The sequence below is a fragment of the Nilaparvata lugens genome, chromosome 9, assembly GCF_014356525.2.
Source record: "Nilaparvata lugens isolate BPH chromosome 9, ASM1435652v1, whole genome shotgun sequence".
Lineage (NCBI taxonomy): Eukaryota > Metazoa > Arthropoda > Insecta > Hemiptera > Delphacidae > Nilaparvata > Nilaparvata lugens.
In genome coordinates this window covers 16387785-16408023 of record NC_052512.1, presented here as the reverse complement: position 1 = coordinate 16408023, position 20239 = coordinate 16387785, and the positions used below count along the sequence as shown (strand labels likewise).

General features: G+C 33.5%; 2 protein-coding genes across 3 annotated transcripts in view; both read right to left on the bottom strand.

The window, feature by feature from the left end:
* LOC111050776 (SURP and G-patch domain-containing protein 1) overlaps positions 1 to 5811 on the bottom strand; it is a 72623-nt gene extending 66812 nt beyond the window's left edge. The window contains exons 1-2 of the mRNA XM_039435266.1: positions 5440 to 5811; positions 2116 to 2228 (exon numbers count right to left, since the gene is read on the bottom strand). Coding sequence (XP_039291200.1) covers positions 2116 to 2228; positions 5440 to 5645 — 319 coding nt within the window. The 5' untranslated portion in view covers positions 5646 to 5811. The remainder of the gene's footprint in view (positions 1 to 2115; positions 2229 to 5439) is intronic.
* A 5059-nt stretch (positions 5812 to 10870) lies between these two features.
* LOC120348747 (SPEG neighbor protein-like) overlaps positions 10871 to 20239 on the bottom strand; it is a 441368-nt gene continuing 431999 nt past the window's right edge. The window contains exon 6 of one of the 2 annotated variants that reach the window (XM_039435554.1): positions 10871 to 16567. In XM_039435554.1, the coding sequence (XP_039291488.1) occupies positions 16461 to 16567 (107 nt within the window). In that variant the 3' untranslated portion in view covers positions 10871 to 16460. The remainder of the gene's footprint in view (positions 16568 to 20239) is intronic. The other variant, XM_039435555.1, reaches the window with a different exon arrangement.

The window sequence follows — 20239 nt, the reverse complement described above, 5'->3', positions numbered from 1 at the left end:
GGCGGATAGTAACTAAAAAATCATGTTTTTCACGGTTTTCTCGAAAACAGCTCTAACGATTTTCTTCAAATTTATACCATAGATAGCTATTTATAAGCCCTATCAACTGACATGAGTCTCATTTCTGGGAAAATTGCAGGAGCTCCGTAATATTCCTGAGAAGAATGAATTTTGTTAAATTTCTATCACGATTTTCTCGAAAATGACTTGACCGATTTTTTTTAAATTCATACCCTGTATAGTTATATATCAGCTCTATTAACTGGAATGAGTCTCCTCCCTGGGAAACTAACAGGGGGTCCACCCCATCCCTGAGAAATTTACTTTGTAACCTCTTTCTCGTGCGTGAGGTAGGTAGGTAGAGCAGTTTATTCAAAAGAACACATGTCGATATTTTATTTGTCGAACAGCTGTCTGTTTTGATAACTTTCAAAAAATCCTGAAATTTCATAATTCGAACAAAGGAAAATGTACTCTGAACACAATAACAATAGTATAATCATAGTTATTTAGCCGCCAATCGGCATAATGTTATTCCCCACAGTTCAATGAGCAAGGAAAGTTGTGTGAGTGTACCACACCAGATTTTTGATTTGGTAATGTTCAATTCTAGATTCCATCGCATACAATATCTTCTCAAATTATTGATCATTCTCTGTAACATTACTGGGTTATCAGAAAAAATTACCATATCGTCTGCGTATAGAAGAGCGTTTATTTTGAAACCATCTATAGATAGGCCTCCACCAATACTCTCACATTTTATGTCATGCACGAAAATCAGAAACAACAAAGGTGAGGCCAAGTAGCCTTGTTTTAATCCGTTCTCATTGCTGAAACTTTCTGTTTTTCTTCCTTTACACCATACTGCAGCACTTGTATTGTTGTAGAGACTTTTTATCAACTGTATGCATTTATTTGAGAGTCCCAAATTATGAAGCTTGTAGAATAGGACTTCTCTATTCACACAATCGAATGCGGATTTGAAGTCAATGAAGAAACAATAGGTTTTTCTTTTCTCAATGCTCAACTTATAACTTATTATACTATAAAAAGTAAACACGTTATCTACTGTTGAATATCCTCTTCGAAATCCCGCCTGATTCTCCTCCAATACGCCTCTGCTTTCTATCCATTCCTCTATTCTTTTCAGTAATATTCCTACAAATATTTTAGCAGCAGAGTTAACGAAACTTATAGTGTGGAGTTAGAAACAATTGAATTATCGCCTTTTTTATGCAGAGGGAATATGATCGAACTAGTGAAAGCCGCAGGCACGGTCTCACTCGAGAAAATATTATTGAAAAACTGCAATAGTAGCTCTCTCTTTATCCAAGTGGTGACTTTTTATAAAATTCTCCTGGTATCCTGTCATCTCCTGGGGCTTTATTATCACGTAGTTTGTTCAAAACTGAATGTATCTCATTCATCTAAATAGCTATATCCAGATGACAATCCTCTACTACTGGTGCTGCATAATCAGTTGTGTCTCTTCTTGCTAGCGAGTACAGTTGTTGAGTGTCTCACCCAATTTACAGACGTGATAATAATGCCCTTAATAAAGACAATTATTTAATTCAATTCTCTCTCTTTTGAGGATTAAGAGTGAGAGAGGGCCGGCTACGCTCTAACTTCACCTACCTAGGATTGAAATAATGGCAGCAATTCAATTAAATTCTTCCACACTCATGCCTGGATAAAGATTGGTCCACGTTATAATGACAGTGTTTGATTAGCAATGGTATTGCTATCCTTGTAAATCATTCAACAAAGTGGATAGCGCTATCTCTTTCTCGCTTTGCTCTGTTGCCTGATCGACTTTCAACAATGTAGCATTGATACGGTAATTGATTAACAAAATATTTCATCTTAATTATGAAAACTCATTGGGAAATTATTAAACATATAATTAATTGCTTAATAAAATAGAATTGATTATTTTGAACGAGGGAACAGTTTGATTTCACATGAATAAACCTGTATCAGCTACCGTCTATAGAAGGCATTGACAAGACAGAGGATCGGCAACGTTATTCTCCTATCTTCCTCCACTAATATTATAACGTGGACCTCACTATAGAATGATGAGATTTTAGCTTATCTAAATTGTCTTACCTGTCGCTGTCCCAGAAAACTTCTTGAATTGTTCCAAAAAACTTCCATCATTGGAGAAGATATTCGTTGGACCACTGTGTTCTTCTGCGCAAGTCGGACCCATTGTTAATTTCCTAAACATCAAAATGAAGAATTATTTGTTGTGTTTTATAGGTTATTAGAATGTTTTGATAAAGGTACTATGGAATAATGATTTCTTTATTAATGATGTCTAAGGAAATTTCAATTTTTGAAATCAAAATATAACTTGTGAAAAAGTTATATTTCAATTTATGAAATCAAAATATAACTTGTGAAAAAGTTATATTTCAATTTATGAAATCAAAATATAACTTGTGAAAAAGTTATGTTTGAAGGGACGGATTTAAGGATCCAAAGGTTCAAAGAACCTCACACGTCAACCGGAGCTTATTGTGTGTCCCAAGTAGGTTGGTTCGGCAAAATAATATCTATGTTTTTTACTAGATCCAGGAGTTTTTCCATATACTAAGATCCAATTCATCACCTGGTTGCCTGCAGACAAACAGAACCCTTCTCCTTGTCCCTGGTCTCTCGCAATCCAGTGTGATATGCTTGGCAGTCTCTTCAGACTGATTGACCTACGTGAGTTCCACTCCTGGCCTTCTTTGAAGGTCCTTAAGCTGAGGGAGGGGTAGCCAAGTTGCCTCTAGGGCGCCTGGCTACCCTTGACTCAGCCTCTTTACCTACATTTGTGCCTGGAATTCCACCCATCACTGGTCTCTTGGGTTTTTTCCTTGCCCCTCCGAAATTGCCCTGATGGGGCAGATCCCGTGGGATTGAAGGCAAGGCAACTTCTGGAGTTTGGTTTGTTCGTGTGGTTCCCACGAACAGATTCAGAGATGTGGAGTCAACCCAAACAGTGTCCCGCATGTTCAGGCAAGGCTAAATACTACAAGAGGGCGCCTGGTATCCTGCAGGCACCGTTAGAAACACCATATAACAGCACCACCTATCAGCACGGTTCACATCACACCTTGGGTTGAGCTATTAAGAATTTGTCCAAGAAGGGCCAACAGATAGAAAAAGAAAGGAAAGCAAACAGCTAAGTCAATTAAAAAAGTGTCATTCTAGAAATGAAAAGTTCCAAAGCATATTAAGAAGGAGAATAAAATCTGGTGTGGCGCACTCACACAACTTTCCTTGCCGTTGATCACCTGACGCTAGTGTTCCCGCGCATCTCAAGTCTACTATTCAAAGATTTGAGCCAGCTGGTGACAGGGCAATAACGCTGGAGACACACATGATGTCTGCTATCTCTTAATAGTGAATGATTTAATAGAATCAACAATAATTTGCAATTGAATAATCACATTTCTCGAATTTAAAGCTTATTTTCAATTTTAGGTGAAAATGTTACTGAACATTAATTGTAGAGATTTTCATGCTCAATCTACTCCACTTGATTTTTTTTGTTTCAATTGTATATGAAGCCTGATAATTGGGAATCTATCTGCATTGATGGGGCGGAGCTCCTGAAATTTTTACAGATATGGGACTTGTGGCAGTTGATAGAGCTTATCGATAACTATTTTAGGTATGAATTTGATCAAAATCGTTGGAGCCGTTTCCGAGAAAATCACGAAAAACCCTGTTTTTGACAACATTTTCGCCATTTTAGCCGCCATCTTGAATTGCATTTGATCGAAATTGTTCGTGTCGGATCCTTATAGTAAAAGGACCTTATGTTCCAAATTTCAAGTCATTCCGTTAATTGGGAGATGAGATATCGTGTACACAGACGCTCATACACTCATACACACACACACACACACACATACAGACCAATACCCAAAAACCAGTTTTTTGGAGTCAGGGGACCTTGAAACGTATAGAAATTGGGGCATTCAATTTTTTTCGGAAAGCGATACTTTCCTTACCTATGGTAATAGGGCAAGGAAAGTAAAAATGGTTTTGAAAAGGGAGTCCCTTTTAGGCGCCCCTACGACAAGCAAGGATATACTGTGGGTGTATTCTGGTTTTCAACAAATTCTTGGGTCCGATGTTTGACTCAAAGCTTCCCCAACCCAAAGGGGGCTGAAATTGTTAGGCTGGGCGCACACCACTTAGTCAAGACAAGACATGATTAGTCACAATACTTCACATAGCTGCTTGTGACGCAACTCACATTGATTAGCCCTCAATTACACGTGTAGCGGCATAGCGTACCGCACTTCTGCATATTCGTTCTTTTAAGGTGGCTTCAATAGCTACCATTTTCCAGTGCTTCTACGTTTTATTTCATCATTCCTTTCCGTAGTAGATGACAGTGTTGATGGAAGTCTGGGGGCGTTTCTTCGGTGTGAAGCTGACTGTTGAAGTGGGAAGACTCAATTTTTAAGATTAATAAACTTCACAATTGCACACAACGATCTTTTCTTTTTATTAAGTAGTTATCCTTTTTAAATGTTATTTTCCTTTAATCCTGAAGTTGATAACCACTTTTCCTTAAATACTAATATTATTATTTTATATTTTCATAGAAACTTGTTTTCTCTGCTAAACCAACAATTATATTTTACCAATATACAATTTTCTCAAACTCTATTTAAATAATTATTGTGAATAAATAATATCGTATCAAAAATGTTTTTCTCATTTTCATCATCCATGTACAGCCCAAATTCTATGAAATAAGTTTGTGAAAGGTATGAAAATACACAATTTACATATAGCGGCATTCAGTGCCGCGCGCGTGTAATATCATTAGAAGGCGCCTAGCGTGTAGTTGAGGGTTAATCATTGCAATTAGACATGTCTTCATAAGCCATGTAGTCTTTAACGCCATCGATCCTACAATTGTGGTTAATGGATGAAGAAGAAGGTATAAGGTATGGGTATAAGCTAATGTAACTGAACGTGTCTGATCATGTATTCTCTTGACTAACTGGTGTGTGCCTAGACTGAGACATTTGGGAGACAATCAGGCTTTTAGCTACTCTTATGATTGTGAATAAATTTAATTCAAAGGGAAGCCCATAATATACTATACTCCCATGAAGTTAAATATATTAGATTCTCTTGAAAATAGGTGAATTTTATTGTAAATTAGCTCGATATTTATCTAAAAATAGGATGATTCATAGTAGGTAGGCCTAACCTATCCTATATATTAGGCTAAGTATTTTGAGTTCTACTAGCCTAATATTTGACAAAATGTCGGATACTGTGCTTTCTCCAATTTAATTTAGCAGAGTTAAGTTAGTTTTTAGTTTGAAAAATACTCAGTAAGACAATTTAAATAGTTAGCCTACGTTCAAATAGCCTAGGTAACCTAACCTAAAAATTCATCAGCTCGACCCTTACCTCCATCTATTTCGAGCAGTAAGCATTGAAGCCTTTTTAGGTTGAATTTTTTTCAAATTCTCCTCTGTTTCCTTGCGTTTCTTTTCGGCTAATTTAAGTTGAATTTCAAGTTTTTTCTGTTCGATTAGCTCCTGTTGTCTGGTCATTTGCTCCTGTTTGTCATTGGAGGAAACTCTTTTAAAAAAATTATTAGCCTCACGATACATTTTGAATAACTGCTAAAACACTTTCTCCAAATTGAATGTTTTATTCAATTCAATGTGAATATTATCTGAATATTCAGTCCATTCTAAATTCTTGAAAAAATTACTCAAAGTCTAAACTGAAGTCAAACAATCTTGAATCACATCTGTCAGATCTTTCTTCGATCAAACTGGCTCTGCCCACCGGGCAACTGGGCCACAGAATACATACAGAAAGGAAACTTCCTATCAAACACATTTTATATGGCACCAAGATGCGCCATCTTAGTAGAAATTAAATCTACCGCCAATTTCAAAACACATTCAATCTGAATCATTGAATCAAGTGAGGTCCAAGTTACAATGACAGTAAATATAAAGAAAATAATTGAAAATCTCAGTACCCTTTTTTAAAAATATTTTATCACGACATGTTTCGGTCAATTATGCCATTTTCAAGTGATATGAATTAAATAAATAAATACTAATGGAATACTCTTATTTTGATCATATGTTAGTGTATTCATATGTTTTTATGAACTAGGACTGTAAATTTTGGGTTTAAATTCGCATGATTCTATCAAAAATGGGGTTATTGGTGTCTAATTGGATCTACTTGATCCAATTAGACACCAATAACCCCATTTTTGATAGAATCATGCGAATTTAAACCCAAAATTTACAGTCCTAGTTCATAAAAACATATGAATACACTAACATATGATCAAAATAAGAGTATTCCATTAGTATTTATTTATTTAATTCATATCACTTGAAAATGGCATAATTGACCGAAACATGTCGTGATAAAATATTTTTAAAAAAGGGTACTGAGATTTTCAATTATTTTCTTTATATTTATATTACAAGTAGCCCTATACAGGAAAGAGATAAATACAATGACAGTATTTGATTGACAATAATGTTGCTATACTGCTCTATAATTTGAAAAAGTATATAGCGTTATCTCTTTCTAACTTTGCTTTGCAATGTTTTCAGTAGTCAGTTGCCAGCACCCAGCAAAGAAAACCCTGCATGATTTCGGGTGCGTTTTTCCATACCCATGAGGTAACAAGCTAGAACTATAAAATCAATTTTTTCAGGACTACTTTAAGATAGAGACTTGCAACTGGTCTTAAACTCTTCATTACAACAAGACGAATAAGAATATTGATGATGGAAACAACAAATATATTCGACTTCATTGAAAAATACAAGATAGCGGTCATTATTGACTGAAATTTCTATATAGCTTGTTATTCAGTTATTGTGAGAGATATCGGATTGGTTTTACTACCAAAGTGTTCAGAATTAACCAAACAACGATGTTTAAGAGAATCATCTCATTTCGACTATGCTTACCATTATTTATTGGACTTCAAACAAACTTCTATACAGAGTGTCTACGAACTCCCTATATAATACTTTAGGGCATTGTTCCTGAGTAAAAAACATATCTAAATATATATTTTAATTGCCTGGAAGTCTTCAGTTACTCACTTCACTGTCCGAGCTGTAATGATTTCCCTTCAGGTCTCTCTTGAGTAGAGGAAAAAATAAAAATCACAAGGCGCAAGGTCGGGAGAATACGGAGGGTGGGGAATCGGTTCAAACTTCAGGTTTCTCAGAGCCTCCTCAGTTGCACGCGAAGTGTGTGGCCGAGCGTTGTCATGTTGCAAGATTATTGGCGCCAGGCTGCCTCTAACATGACAAACTCGACGTTGGAGGTGTTTCAGAGTCTTTATATACTGAGCAGAATTTACCGTTGCCCCTCTTTCCAGATAATCAGTCACATAAACTCTGCGAGCATCCCAAAACACAAACACAGTCAAAAGAATTTTTTTTGCGGACGGTTGTGTTTCAAACTTTTTCACAACAGGAGAATGTGGATGACGATATTCAGCGCTCTGCCTATACGGTAGACCTATCAACAGTATTGTCACAATAAACAAACTCTGCGGACGCTCAGATATCTGTGCCCTGTTAAAAATAGTTTGGTGTGTATAAAGTTTAACTCATGACTCCTTGAAGGTACAGACTTGGGAATAGTAGGCTATCAATCTCTTTATAATGATGTGTAGAAAGAGATTGTCCATGATGGCTATCTCAAAAATGTTTGTCATCATGAAAAAAAAAAAAATGGTGGCAAAAATATGTCGATTTTCAAGAAATCGTCTGTAATACTAATAATGTCGAGGATATCGGATCATGGGATCAATTCAGCCATCTGGAAGCTCCAAAATAATCATACTACAATATCCAAAAGATTTATCCAATTCCACCAACTTTTACTATGATGAATATATAACTTCAAACTCTTGAAATCAGATTTTTGGCCGCCATCCAAATGCTAGACCTAATGAAGAAATTGAGACATCTTCCATGACTGTTACTCAAGAATGACCATGGAATAGGATTGCCACCCGTACTATAATGATAGAGTATTGTACTTTATTTGGAGGTCTTGTACTTTATAAAGTATGCAAAAATACTTTTTTTGCTCAATAAAGTACTATATAATAAAGTACAAAGAAATCAAAACATTGCAGGTTATTAGAGTGGCGGAGACAGTCAGATTTCAAATAAATATACATTTTTACTGATAGAAAGTAACAGGTAGCAGGTGATAAATGGAACGGAACTGCTGATGAGTTTAAGAATTTGTATAAAGTGGTTTCATATTTACTCTCTATTTCTGCCACTTCAGCATTTGTGGAAAGGGATTTTTCGGTGATGAGTGGAGAGATGAGAGGAGCAAAGCATCTTTGAATTTCATATGAAATGAACTACCTAATGATTATTTCAATTTGAATGTTGATTGCAAAGATGCTTTGCAACTCTTCACCAGTAACAATTATTTATTGATGATGGCCAAAAGCAATAAGAAATATGTTTTCAAGAATAATTGATTGATTCTTTATTAAATTTGAAATTCATTATTGATTTCATTAATTCATTACATTATCAAACTCATTTTGTATTTCATTATGTTCATGTATTGTATTTTGAATTATCATTCAAAATTACTTTATTTTCATGGGCTACTTATGGAAGTTATTGAAAACACATTATAAAAACATAAAGTACCCTTTATTTATTTTTTCCAGGAGCACATTCCATCTCCAAAATCAAAAAATACTAAGGTACTCGATAATCAGGCTTGTGGAGTACTTGATAGAAGAAAACCATTAAATATATTGAAATGAATGCTAATATGAAGATTTTAAACGTTGGAAGCAAAAGCAGTAATTTAAATGTAGAAGAAACTTTAATATCTGAACTACAGCAAATAAATTAAATAGTAATAAACTAATAAATATCATTGAATTCGATTCAGACAATCCCATTTTTGATAAAATTATACAACCAAGAAATAGAGCATATATGGAGGATGAATATGTATATAAATTAGTCAATACTTTTGTTATTTAATTATTCATTATAACTTGAAAATGGCTAAAATAAGCTGAAACCGGTAGTTCTTTTAAAATATTCTGAATATATATTTTATATAAATAAAGGGTGCCTTCAATAAATTATTCAGAATTGTATTTTGAGAAGTATATCAGGCTTTGGCCAAAGGGGTGCAATTTTTTGCATTAATTTTCATAATCTTGTGTACCTCGAATTATTTTGCAGTGTAGCTTAGAGTTGATTAAATTCTTGAAGAGTAACATATGCATTTTTTTCAAGGCGTATAACTTACATTTTGAATTTAGAAGACAAACTCTAAATAGTTATTTGTATATGTAGAGTGAGAAGTACGACTTTTTCTCCCTGTGGGAAAAAGTTTGAAGCCCGAGGCGAAGACGAGGGCAGCAATTTTCCTGAGGGAGAAAAAGTATTTTTCGCTCATGATGTACACAACATTTTTCCTCCATCTACATTTTTTTAAAGAAACTGCAAATAAAATCATTCTAATAACTTACGTATTGGTGACAATGATTCCTAACAACATAACCTAAATCTAAAACCTAAAAACCGGTCATCTGATTGGCACTGCCGATTGTGCTATCTATCGGCAAAAGTTGTAACAATTATATCAGCTGAGCAGCTACCAAAAATGGCTGACTCCAGATCACGCAGTTCAGATTTGAATTGCAAATCAAAAATATTTGTTGACTGGTATTTTGAATAGAATAAAATATTTTAAAAATTGTATAAATTTTTATCGTCTACTAATATTAAGAATATAATAATTATCATACAAACATATATTTCATGAGTTAATCAAATTTCTGGTTGTGGTATTGAATTCAGTTGACTCAATGACAGACACCTCTATTATGCTTTCTCATCTAAGCTTAGACCTTCTAACCTATTACAATGTAAGTTTCAAAATAGAGATGCATGTTATTTAAATGGAGTCACTTTTACTCCCTAGGGAGTTTTTCTGTTTTTTACTACTGAGAGTGAAAAAGTGACACTTTAGTATTAGGTTTCAGGGAGTAAATTAAGTACTTTAGACAGTAGGTGGAGGAAAACTTTTTTGGATTGAATAAAATAAGTTATATGTTTTTTTCTATGATACTAGCCTGTACTATTTATAGGCTACAATTCTTCTGTATGAGCGTGTGCTTTGTAGCAAATAAAATTAATTCATCTATTAATTTAATGATTTATCATTATTTTCGTCATACCAGTATGTAATAAATAACTTTCCAAGCTATCATGTTCTTATTTGGATAAATCGAATAATAATAGAAAATTACATACTATAATAATTATTATAATAGATTTTAATAGTAGTCAGTGATATTCAAGTCAATAATGTGTATTCTTGTGAGTAGTATATAAGAATGCCACATTGAATTATGCAGACTTTTTTAAATATAAAGGTAAAAATGACATGTACTTTATTTAAACCTAATGTACTTTATTTTTTGGGCCTGTGATTACCAATGTACTTTATTCTTCACAAAAAAATGTGGCAACCCTACCACGGAATGACATTTGCGCCCGGACTATTACTTGTGCTCCACAAGCATGTGTCCATCATTTATCAGCACACCCTTACAAGGGGAATACATACTTTCATAACACTGATTGCCGGTTGCATAAGAGTCGGTTAAATTTTAATCGTGATTAATTTTATGATAACCAAGTAGAGAAGCCTAATTGTTTTCTCCGATTGATTCTCGTGGAATTGGTCACGATTAAAATTAAACTGACTGTTGTGCAACCGGGCCCAATAGGTACACATAACATGAGGGAATTGGATTTAGTAGCCAATAAGTCAAAAGATTTGAAACAGAAAATAATATTTTATTATAGGTACTTTCGAAAAAGTCATTCACCTCCACTTACAAAGATTTACAAGAAAATAAGCATTATAAATAATAACAATCGATATCCATATATATTTGAAGTATTCATTTTGAATGTTATCCAATACAACATATCGATTTTCTCAACATCATAATATACATATATATCATTTCAATATTTACAGAGTCCACACTTTCATGTAACATAAATAAATTTATTTATGATTATATCATAGTTTACACGATATCAATAGAAACATTCAAAGCTATGAAAAAATTAGAGTCTGTGCTTTCAAATTTTTAACTATGCTCTACGAAACTGTTTCAATATATCTTTCAGTTTGATGAATATATATTAGGTTATTGGAATGTGGAAAAATAATCTCTTTTGTAAAAGAATAGTGATTAGGGGTACAAATTAGTGCAATAAATTAACAAAAAGGAGAATCAATTTATATTTCGATAAATCTATAGAATGAAACAAAATTTAATTTACAATTAAATGAATACATTTTAATTTGGACTGTAGTAAGAATTTGAGAAGGGACATTTTTGGGCATAAGCCTGTTTACCTTCTCACATAAGTGTGATAATTGTACATGACTGGATAAATAAATGAACTAATACAATAATTGGTGATAATTTGTTTTTCCAATGACTTTATAGGCCCACAGTGAGAAAGAAACAATGAAGAAAGATGAATCAAGTTTATAATGGAATTCCTGAATTATCTTATTCATGACAAGGAATTGACAAAACAAAATGGATAACAGAATGATAGTGACTAAGAATGGCACATATGAAAGAAAAATGGAAGAAAGTCAATAGAATTTCGCAGGGAAACAGCGAATTTGTAAATAGTGTTGTCATTCCAACGAATTAATTCATAAAAGTAGTAGAATTGTCAACGGAATCAGCATGCCTTTCATATTTTTAGAATAGAAATGTCCAAAAAGGTGCCTCTACTTTCTAAGATGATATTGGAAAGATTTAGGCTACTCCCACAGCCGGTCGGGCTGAATTGCTTAGGGCTGATGTAGGATAAAAACATTAATAAAATTAATCAATTACCTCAGTAATCAATGACACATAGTCGGAAGACTCATGCTCTATAATAAATTGTTAGATTGAATACCACGCAATGAAAAATGATGAATTGAAAATTTGAAAATATTTCTCCTTTCCCAACCAAAATGTAAATACATTAAGTTACATTCATCTGTTGATGAAGTGACGAATTGTTATACAATATCAATTATTGATATGGAGTGAAAAATGAAAAATTGTGTGATGATGATAGTAATGAGAAATAGTAAATAAAGGATATGATTTATAAAATAGAATTATAGTACCCTTTGAAATGAATAAATTTATAGATTAAGAATACAAATTATAAGAACTAGTTTCAGTGTTCACATCAGTATGAAGAAAGAAAGTGGAAGAAAGTAACCCTGAATTTATACATTTTAAAAAAGATATGATGGTTATGAGAAATTCATAAAAAATAATTATGTAAATGAGAATTTACATAGGAGGTTCAATAATATTTTTGAGGTCAAAAAAAAAAAACTTGCAAGATACAGTTGCTAGGTAGGTATTGAATAAATATAGAATGTATGTTCTTCAAATTCATCCAATAAAAAATGTTGTTCAACATTCGAGTAACCAAAGAAATACATGAGTAAGATATTACAATATTATACATACAGGAGATTTCAGTTGAGCCGTTCTGGAATAAAATATGGTCTTATAAATTGTATAATATAGGTATGTAAAACATTATCTATGCTATAACATGACAATAGTTGTTATTTTCAAAATATGTCTATCCACATCCGATCAAATGATCATCCATATCTCAAAGATCTCAAAGACTCTAGAGTTCTATAGTGAGGTGCACGTTATAATGGGAGTGTTTGATTAGCAATGGTATTGCTATCCTTGTCTATCTTCAAACAAAGCGGATAGCGCTATCTCTTTCTCTCCTTGTTCTGTTGCCAGATCGTCTTTTGACAATGTAGAATTAATAATTGATCAACAAAATAATAATTCCACCTCAATTATGATAATTCATTATGAAATTATTGAAAAATATGATCTCTTGCTCAATAGAATATAATTGGATATAATTATTATTCAACGAAAATCCTAAATAAATGCTGCAAATCACCCCGAAGACTTCTGCTACTGCAGACATTGACAACAGGGTTAACAGCTAGATGGAAATAAATGAATAATAAAATGCATTCTCTATTTAATTCCATCTATAATTGGATATTTTAAACAAGAATGGACCATTAATATTGCATTAGTAAACCTGTATCAGCTACCATCTATAAAAGGCATTGACAAGACAGAGGATCGGCAACGTTGATCTCCTATCTTTCTCCACTGCCATTACAACGTGAACCTTACTGTAGTCCAATGACTCTCAAAGACTCCAATTAAAGTCCCAGTCTCGAAGACTTCATTCATACTCGCCAAGAATATTATACAAACCCACACACACAGACACACACACACACACACACACACACACACACACACACACACACACACACACACACACACACACACACACACACACACACACACACACACACACACACACACACACACACACACACACACACACACACACACACACACGTGAAAACCTCTGGGGTTACAACAAGTTGGTGAACAAGATAGTACGAGATGGTCTTCCATACATTTTTTTTTTTTAATGACTACCTTGCTTACTCAAATATGTGATATTTACAGTAGGCTATGGTATGACAGTTTAACAGTCGATTAGGAAATTTAATAAATATATCAACATACACAGATATATGTGGATAATGTCAATAACATAACAAACCTCAATTGACTGAATAGATAATTCGAAGTTCCAATATAAAATGATTTAGAAACTAGTTTGCATGTATCATAGCTATACAAACATAACAAATAGAGGGGGCACCTGCGTTAGTTATTTTCCATAAAATATAACATTAAAATAATATCACAGCATACTCTCCAAGTTTATTCTTATCTTTTAGAAGCTCTTCATCATAAAATACCTTTCTTCACTTTGAAAACATTTGGTAATAAATCTTTATTGATGTTACAAGAAATTAGGTTATTGTTTTCATCTTTCTTAGTGGAATTCAAATCCAAAATGGAATAGCAACTTCATTGAATTATCAGTTTTTTCAATTATTATTGAACGAAGATCCCAATTAAATGCTGTGAATCACCCCGAAGACTTCTGCTACTGCAAATATTGACAACATGGTCAACAGCTAGATGGAAAATTTGATGAGCGCTACTATAAAAGCTGTATAGTATAGGTAGTCAATATTTTTCAGTATCAGAAGTTTTTAGGGTGATTTACAGCATTCAAATGGGATTTTCGTTTGATAATGATTATCCATTAATCAGCATTAAACAAATGCAGCTTCCAGTTTATTTTATTAAGACAAAGCTCATGATTGGCAAAAATTGTGATCAATGGTCTTGAATAAGAGATTGAAATTCATTGCATTGCAAATCTTATTCAAAAACATAAGAGTGGAGGACTACAAAATTATTTCTGAATAAATTAGAAAATAACCTATTGAATTGAATTATGATGTATTTAAAAAATATCTCCATCACACAAAAAATACTGTAGAAGGTACGAGTAATTGAAGAAGAACCTACTCGTGATGAATAAGTTGACATTATAATCAGCTTTAATAACATCTCCGGTAATATCTTGAAAACACCAAGCAAACTATTCAAATGTTCAGCCTTCTGAATGAAAAATGGAATGTATCATACACTTCTCTATTCATCTTGTCTACTAAATGACATTCAATTGAAATTCTAGAATAATATTTTTGAAAATTATATACAGTACCTATTATAAGTTTACAAATAAACGAACTTTTGTCCATCCCTTTGATATCTCCAACATTCAAGAGAGATTATGGAGTGACAAAACTGTTGCGATTTGACATTGATTTGAAATTAATTGAATTAAAAATTTTTATTGTACAGAAAAATGCAATCCACATTACAGTCGGTACTCACATCTCAGAAACAATACAGCAAGCACAAAATCTCCTCTCGAATTGTAAAGAAGATTTTCAAATAGAAACATTTCCACGACATTCGAATGCTGATCAAGTGGTAGAGATGGGAGATGTTTTGGAAATGTCCACTGACTGTGAGAATCCAGCATTCAAGGTGTGCTAACAGGTTGAAGTCAATCAAGAACAGTGTTTGACTTGTGTCAGTATCAGCTGACTGGGCAGCATCGATGTTACTTCGATGTATCAATGTATCGATATATCGATGTTACTTCGATATATCGATATATTGAAGTTACATTGATGTATCATTTATCGATGTTACTTTGATGTATAAATGTATTGAAGTATCGGAGTTACTTCGATGTATCGATGAATCGATGATGCATCAATGTTACCTTAGACCAGATATAGAATAGACATGGCCCATTGTATATTCACTCTCAAAGTCAATGAAGTCAGCATCACAATTGCCAAATCGCGACATTAGCATCAGATATAAAACTTTTCTGTAGAGTTTGTTTACATTGATGCCAGTGTATTCTGTATTTCTATAAAGTCTATAGTTTCAATCAAATACCTTGAAGAGGTATACATCTTTAAGGTCTTTGGTTTCAATATTTTGTTTTGCAGTCATGGTATTATTATGCGTGCCCATCAGTATCAATATTCTCACATTCGAAAAAAACGTATTTAATAGCTGATTAAAAATAATCAAATGAGCTAAATGCTGAAGAAATTATAATATTTTTGATTGTAAAAAAATAATTTTCATCATATAGAAACGTTATCAAACCGGAACTGGATGAATTAAATCATATGGAATACAAATTATTATGCGTGCCCATCAGTATCAATATTCTCACATTCGAAAAAACTTATTCAATAGCTGATTAAAAATAATCAAATGAACTAAATGCTGAAGAAATCATAATATTTTTGATTGTAAAAAATTATTTTCCATCAGATTATCAAACCGGAACTGGATGAATTAAATCATATGGAATACAAATTCAAACGTGAACTGAGTTTGTTAACATTTAAAACAGGTGACATCAGGTACTGGTGGATGAGAATACTGCGTGAGGTCTACTGTTCCCAGAACTACTAGTAAAGTGGACCTCACCATAGCTACAGCTTGCAGTGGCAAGTCTTGCACCAGTATGACATCACGCATCCAATTCATGTTGGCATCAGAGGTTAGACATTCTAATGTGTCTATTCTGTATCTGGTCTGAGAATGTTACTTCAATGTATCGAAGTTATTTCGATGTATCGATCTGTATCGATGCTACTTCGATATATGTCGATATATCGAATTTATTTCGATGTATCAAAGCTATTTCGATGTATCGAAGTTACTTCGATGTATCGAAGTTACTTTGATGTATCGAAGCTACTTCGATATATCGAAGTTACTTCGATGTATCGACGTTACTTCGATATATATCGATGTATCGAAGTATCGATGCTACTTATGAGAACAGCTGACATGTTGAAGTGATGTATGTGGTGGTCTATGGGCAGAACCTGAGCAGCAGCAGACAGAAAAGAAGGCAGTGCATATGAGATGTCCTGTGATGCGCCTGGCCTCCGTGCTGCATTGCTGCCGGAAATTCACCTGCAACAGAGTTAATGCTCTATGCAAATCACCATCATCTCTGTGTCTCTGCACCTTTTCCAACTGTATTCGAGAAAGTATTTATTGTAATTGAGAGTAGTAATTTATATTTGAGAAAACGTCAGATGTAAATGAGAATAATCAATTGTATTTGAGAATAGTGAATGTTATTTGAGAAAGTATCATTTCAATTTTTTGAGAACATTCGAATTGAAATCGAGAAGTTGTCAGTTGTAATTTGAAAATGATTTTAATGAACCAGTACTTCCAGTAGTTATATTTTTCATAACTGTACTCATATAAAATAATATGATAATATATTTAATATCCCAATAAAACGTTTAGTTTTTGAATATAACATTATTTTCAAGCTCGAAAATCCATTGAAGAGTTTCCGAATTGTTTGATCAAGAGATTCAATTGATTGATGATAGAGTTCAATTGCGCAGAAAACATAGAGAATTTGATCTTCATCAAGTGCAATGTTCCAAAAAAATGTTTGTAGACAAAAGTCGCGTTGCCAATACATACATAGAAATGATAATCATTCGTGTACAGTACAGGGGAAATACTTTTACCATTGAAAATATTAATTTTCCCTTATGCAAAGCCAATGATAGTAATTGGAATACTGTGTACGTAGTGCAAACAGTATCCTTTCCTGCTCAAATCAAACCTGTACTGTAGGCTACAGAAGAGTCACGACATGTCAATTGGAGAATTTTCTCATTTTCAATTGATATCTTCTCATTTATATTATTTGACGATTTCGCAAATACAATCCATTATTTTCAATTACATGTGATGACTTCCCAAAATACAATTGACTATTCTCATCTACATCTGACATTCTCTCAATTACAAGTGATTATTCTCAAAAACAATTGATACTTTCTCAAATTAACTTGATACCTTCTCAAATAAAATTGAAAAAGGTGTAGATGTGATCAAAATTCTCTATGATGTTCCATGGAAAATCACTTTCATCTCAGACCTATTTAAAATGACAGCTTCTCTGATTGGTTCTCGTGAAATTGATCAGGAGTATAATTTAACCGGCTTTTGTGCAACTGGCACATAGAAAGTTTCTATGGCCGGTTTCCGAGCTCGGGAGTTAGCTAAGTTCTAGACTTTAAACAGCTGGACTCAGAAAATTGGCTTTCCGAAACGGGGCGTAGTCGTAGTTTTTATGATAATCTTAATTTTAACATTTCTATAATTGGAATCGTTCTTCCTTGATGAAATGATTCCTAAATAATTTGAAATGACTGAAAATTTACATTATTTTCTCTTTATTTTATTTTGTGTTCAATTTTCTAGTTTTTCGAAATTTAAATTTAAACAAGGACTGTTACTACGCCCCGTTTTGGAAAGCCAATTTTATGACTCCAGCTGTTTAAAGTCTAGAGCTTAGCTAAATTCCGAACTCGGAAACCGGCCCTAGATCCTCTATGTGCCGGTTGCACAAAAGCCGGTTAAATTCTACTCCTGATCCATGGAAAGCCAATTTTATGACTCCAGCTGTTTAAAGTCTAGAACTTAGCTAAATTATTCCGAAATCAGAAACCGGCCCTAGATCCTCTATGTGCCAGTTGCACAAAAGCTGGTAAAATTTTAATCCTAATTAATTTCACGAGAGCCAATCAGAGAATCCGACATTTTTAACAGGTCTTCTCTGATAGGTTCTCATTAAATCATATTTGTCAATGATTAAATATTTTTACCAAATGATTGAAACTCAGATTCAAGCTTGAAACTTGATGTTGAGAATGATTTTGTGTATGTAATAAGGTTGGTTAGGTATATCCTGGGAGATATCACTTTTAACATGACTCTCGCTCGATGACAGAGAGGGTGGATACTCTTTCCTTCACTAATCACTGCCATCACCTTACAGCATTCTCCCTTCTTTTGTCTCAGCATCCACCATGCTTACTCCAGTAGCCTACTCCACTCATCTCTTTGTCCATGTGCAAGGGGAAACTAGTTTCCCCTCTTCATGTTCAAAGTAATATCTCTCGGACTATAGTTACCATTTGATTGAAACTTGAATCCAAGCTTGGAACTTAATGTTGAGTTTAAGTTTGTGTGAATCTAATAAGGCTGATTAGGTTCAACGGAAACTATCAACTGATTGAAACTTGAATAGTGATGTTGCTTTCCATGATGGAACACTATAATAAATTTGTTGTAGTTTAGACACTGTGTTTTATTTGTCAATATTTGAAAAACCCTTAGGCGGGATGCACACCGGAGAAACGTTTTTCGTGAAACAAGTTTCAGGAAACGTGAAACGAAAGTTGCTTGCAATCGACTGATAAGATTACACAGGATTGTGCACACTGCGTTTCATGAAACTCCAGTTTCTTTGATTGCGTGAAACCAGATTCCGTGAAACTCGAATAATCGGTTTCCTCTAGCTGTAGTTTCTCGTTTCACATCGAGAAATTATGTGATTTGTAGAAATTTGTGTGATACCTATTTGTAATTTGTGTCATATAGCTTAATTTGAATTTTGATTCAATCAAATTAAATTATAATATAACTAATAATATTATAAGTAATTTAATTAGCTCGATTTGTGATTGTAATTTAAAATAGTTTTATAGAAAATCATGGCAGGAATTTCATTCGAAGCTGTAGAAAAACGCCCGCGCCTTTATGGCTTTAAACTGAAGGAGTACAGCAACAGGGAAAAAGTAACATGTTACTTGAAACTTGTTCCACGAAACGCGTTTCTCCGGTGTGCATCCCGCCTTACTTTTCTTGGCGTATTGAGTTATATCATAGCCACCTCTAATACAAGGCCCCGGCATTATCAAATTGAGAAATATGCATCTGAATACAAATCTATCATAAAAGAAAATAATTGTTTAAAAATAAAAATGACCGCCATGGAATCACAACTAAATGAGCTGCAACATTACACGAGGTCAAATAATCTTGAGTTTCACGGCATCCCAGTTACGAGAGAGGAAGATATTAACTTGATTGTTAAAGATGTTGCAAAGTATCTGAAGATGAATATTAGAGAAGAAGACATTGATGTTGCACACAGACTTCCTACCACCAAGGGCAAAATTCAGCCGATAATAGTAAGATTCACACGTCGTGACATAAAAAATAATTTGCTTTCAAGTTATAGAAAATGTCTTAAAGAACTGAAGGATAAAGCTAAATTGAATGAGGGAGATGGTGGGGGAAACGCTGGAAATGTGCAGACGCAATTGAGAACTGTAAATGTGAACAAAAACTTACAAGATGGGCCTGTGTATATCAATGAAAATCTCTCACCTTATTATAAAGAAATTCTTTTTCAAGCAAAGTTGTTTGCAAAGAATCATAAATTCAAATTCACATGGATCCGGAATGGAAAAGTATTCGTCAGAGAGAGTGAAGAGACCAGAATAATTCGAATTTCCAGTATGGCTGATCTGGAAAACCTGAATGCGAAATTGTTAAATGTCAACTTGACTTCTGAGAGTGGATAGGACTGGCCCACCGGACATTCAACAGGAGGAAAAGACTTTCTTTTGATTTGTTTTAGTATTTACAAATGGCTGATATAGAAGAAATCTTTAATTTATATGATAGTGAAAATAATTTAACAAAAGAAATAGATGATTATTTTAATTATTTACCCTTTAGTGAAAATAAAGATATAATTTTTTTAAA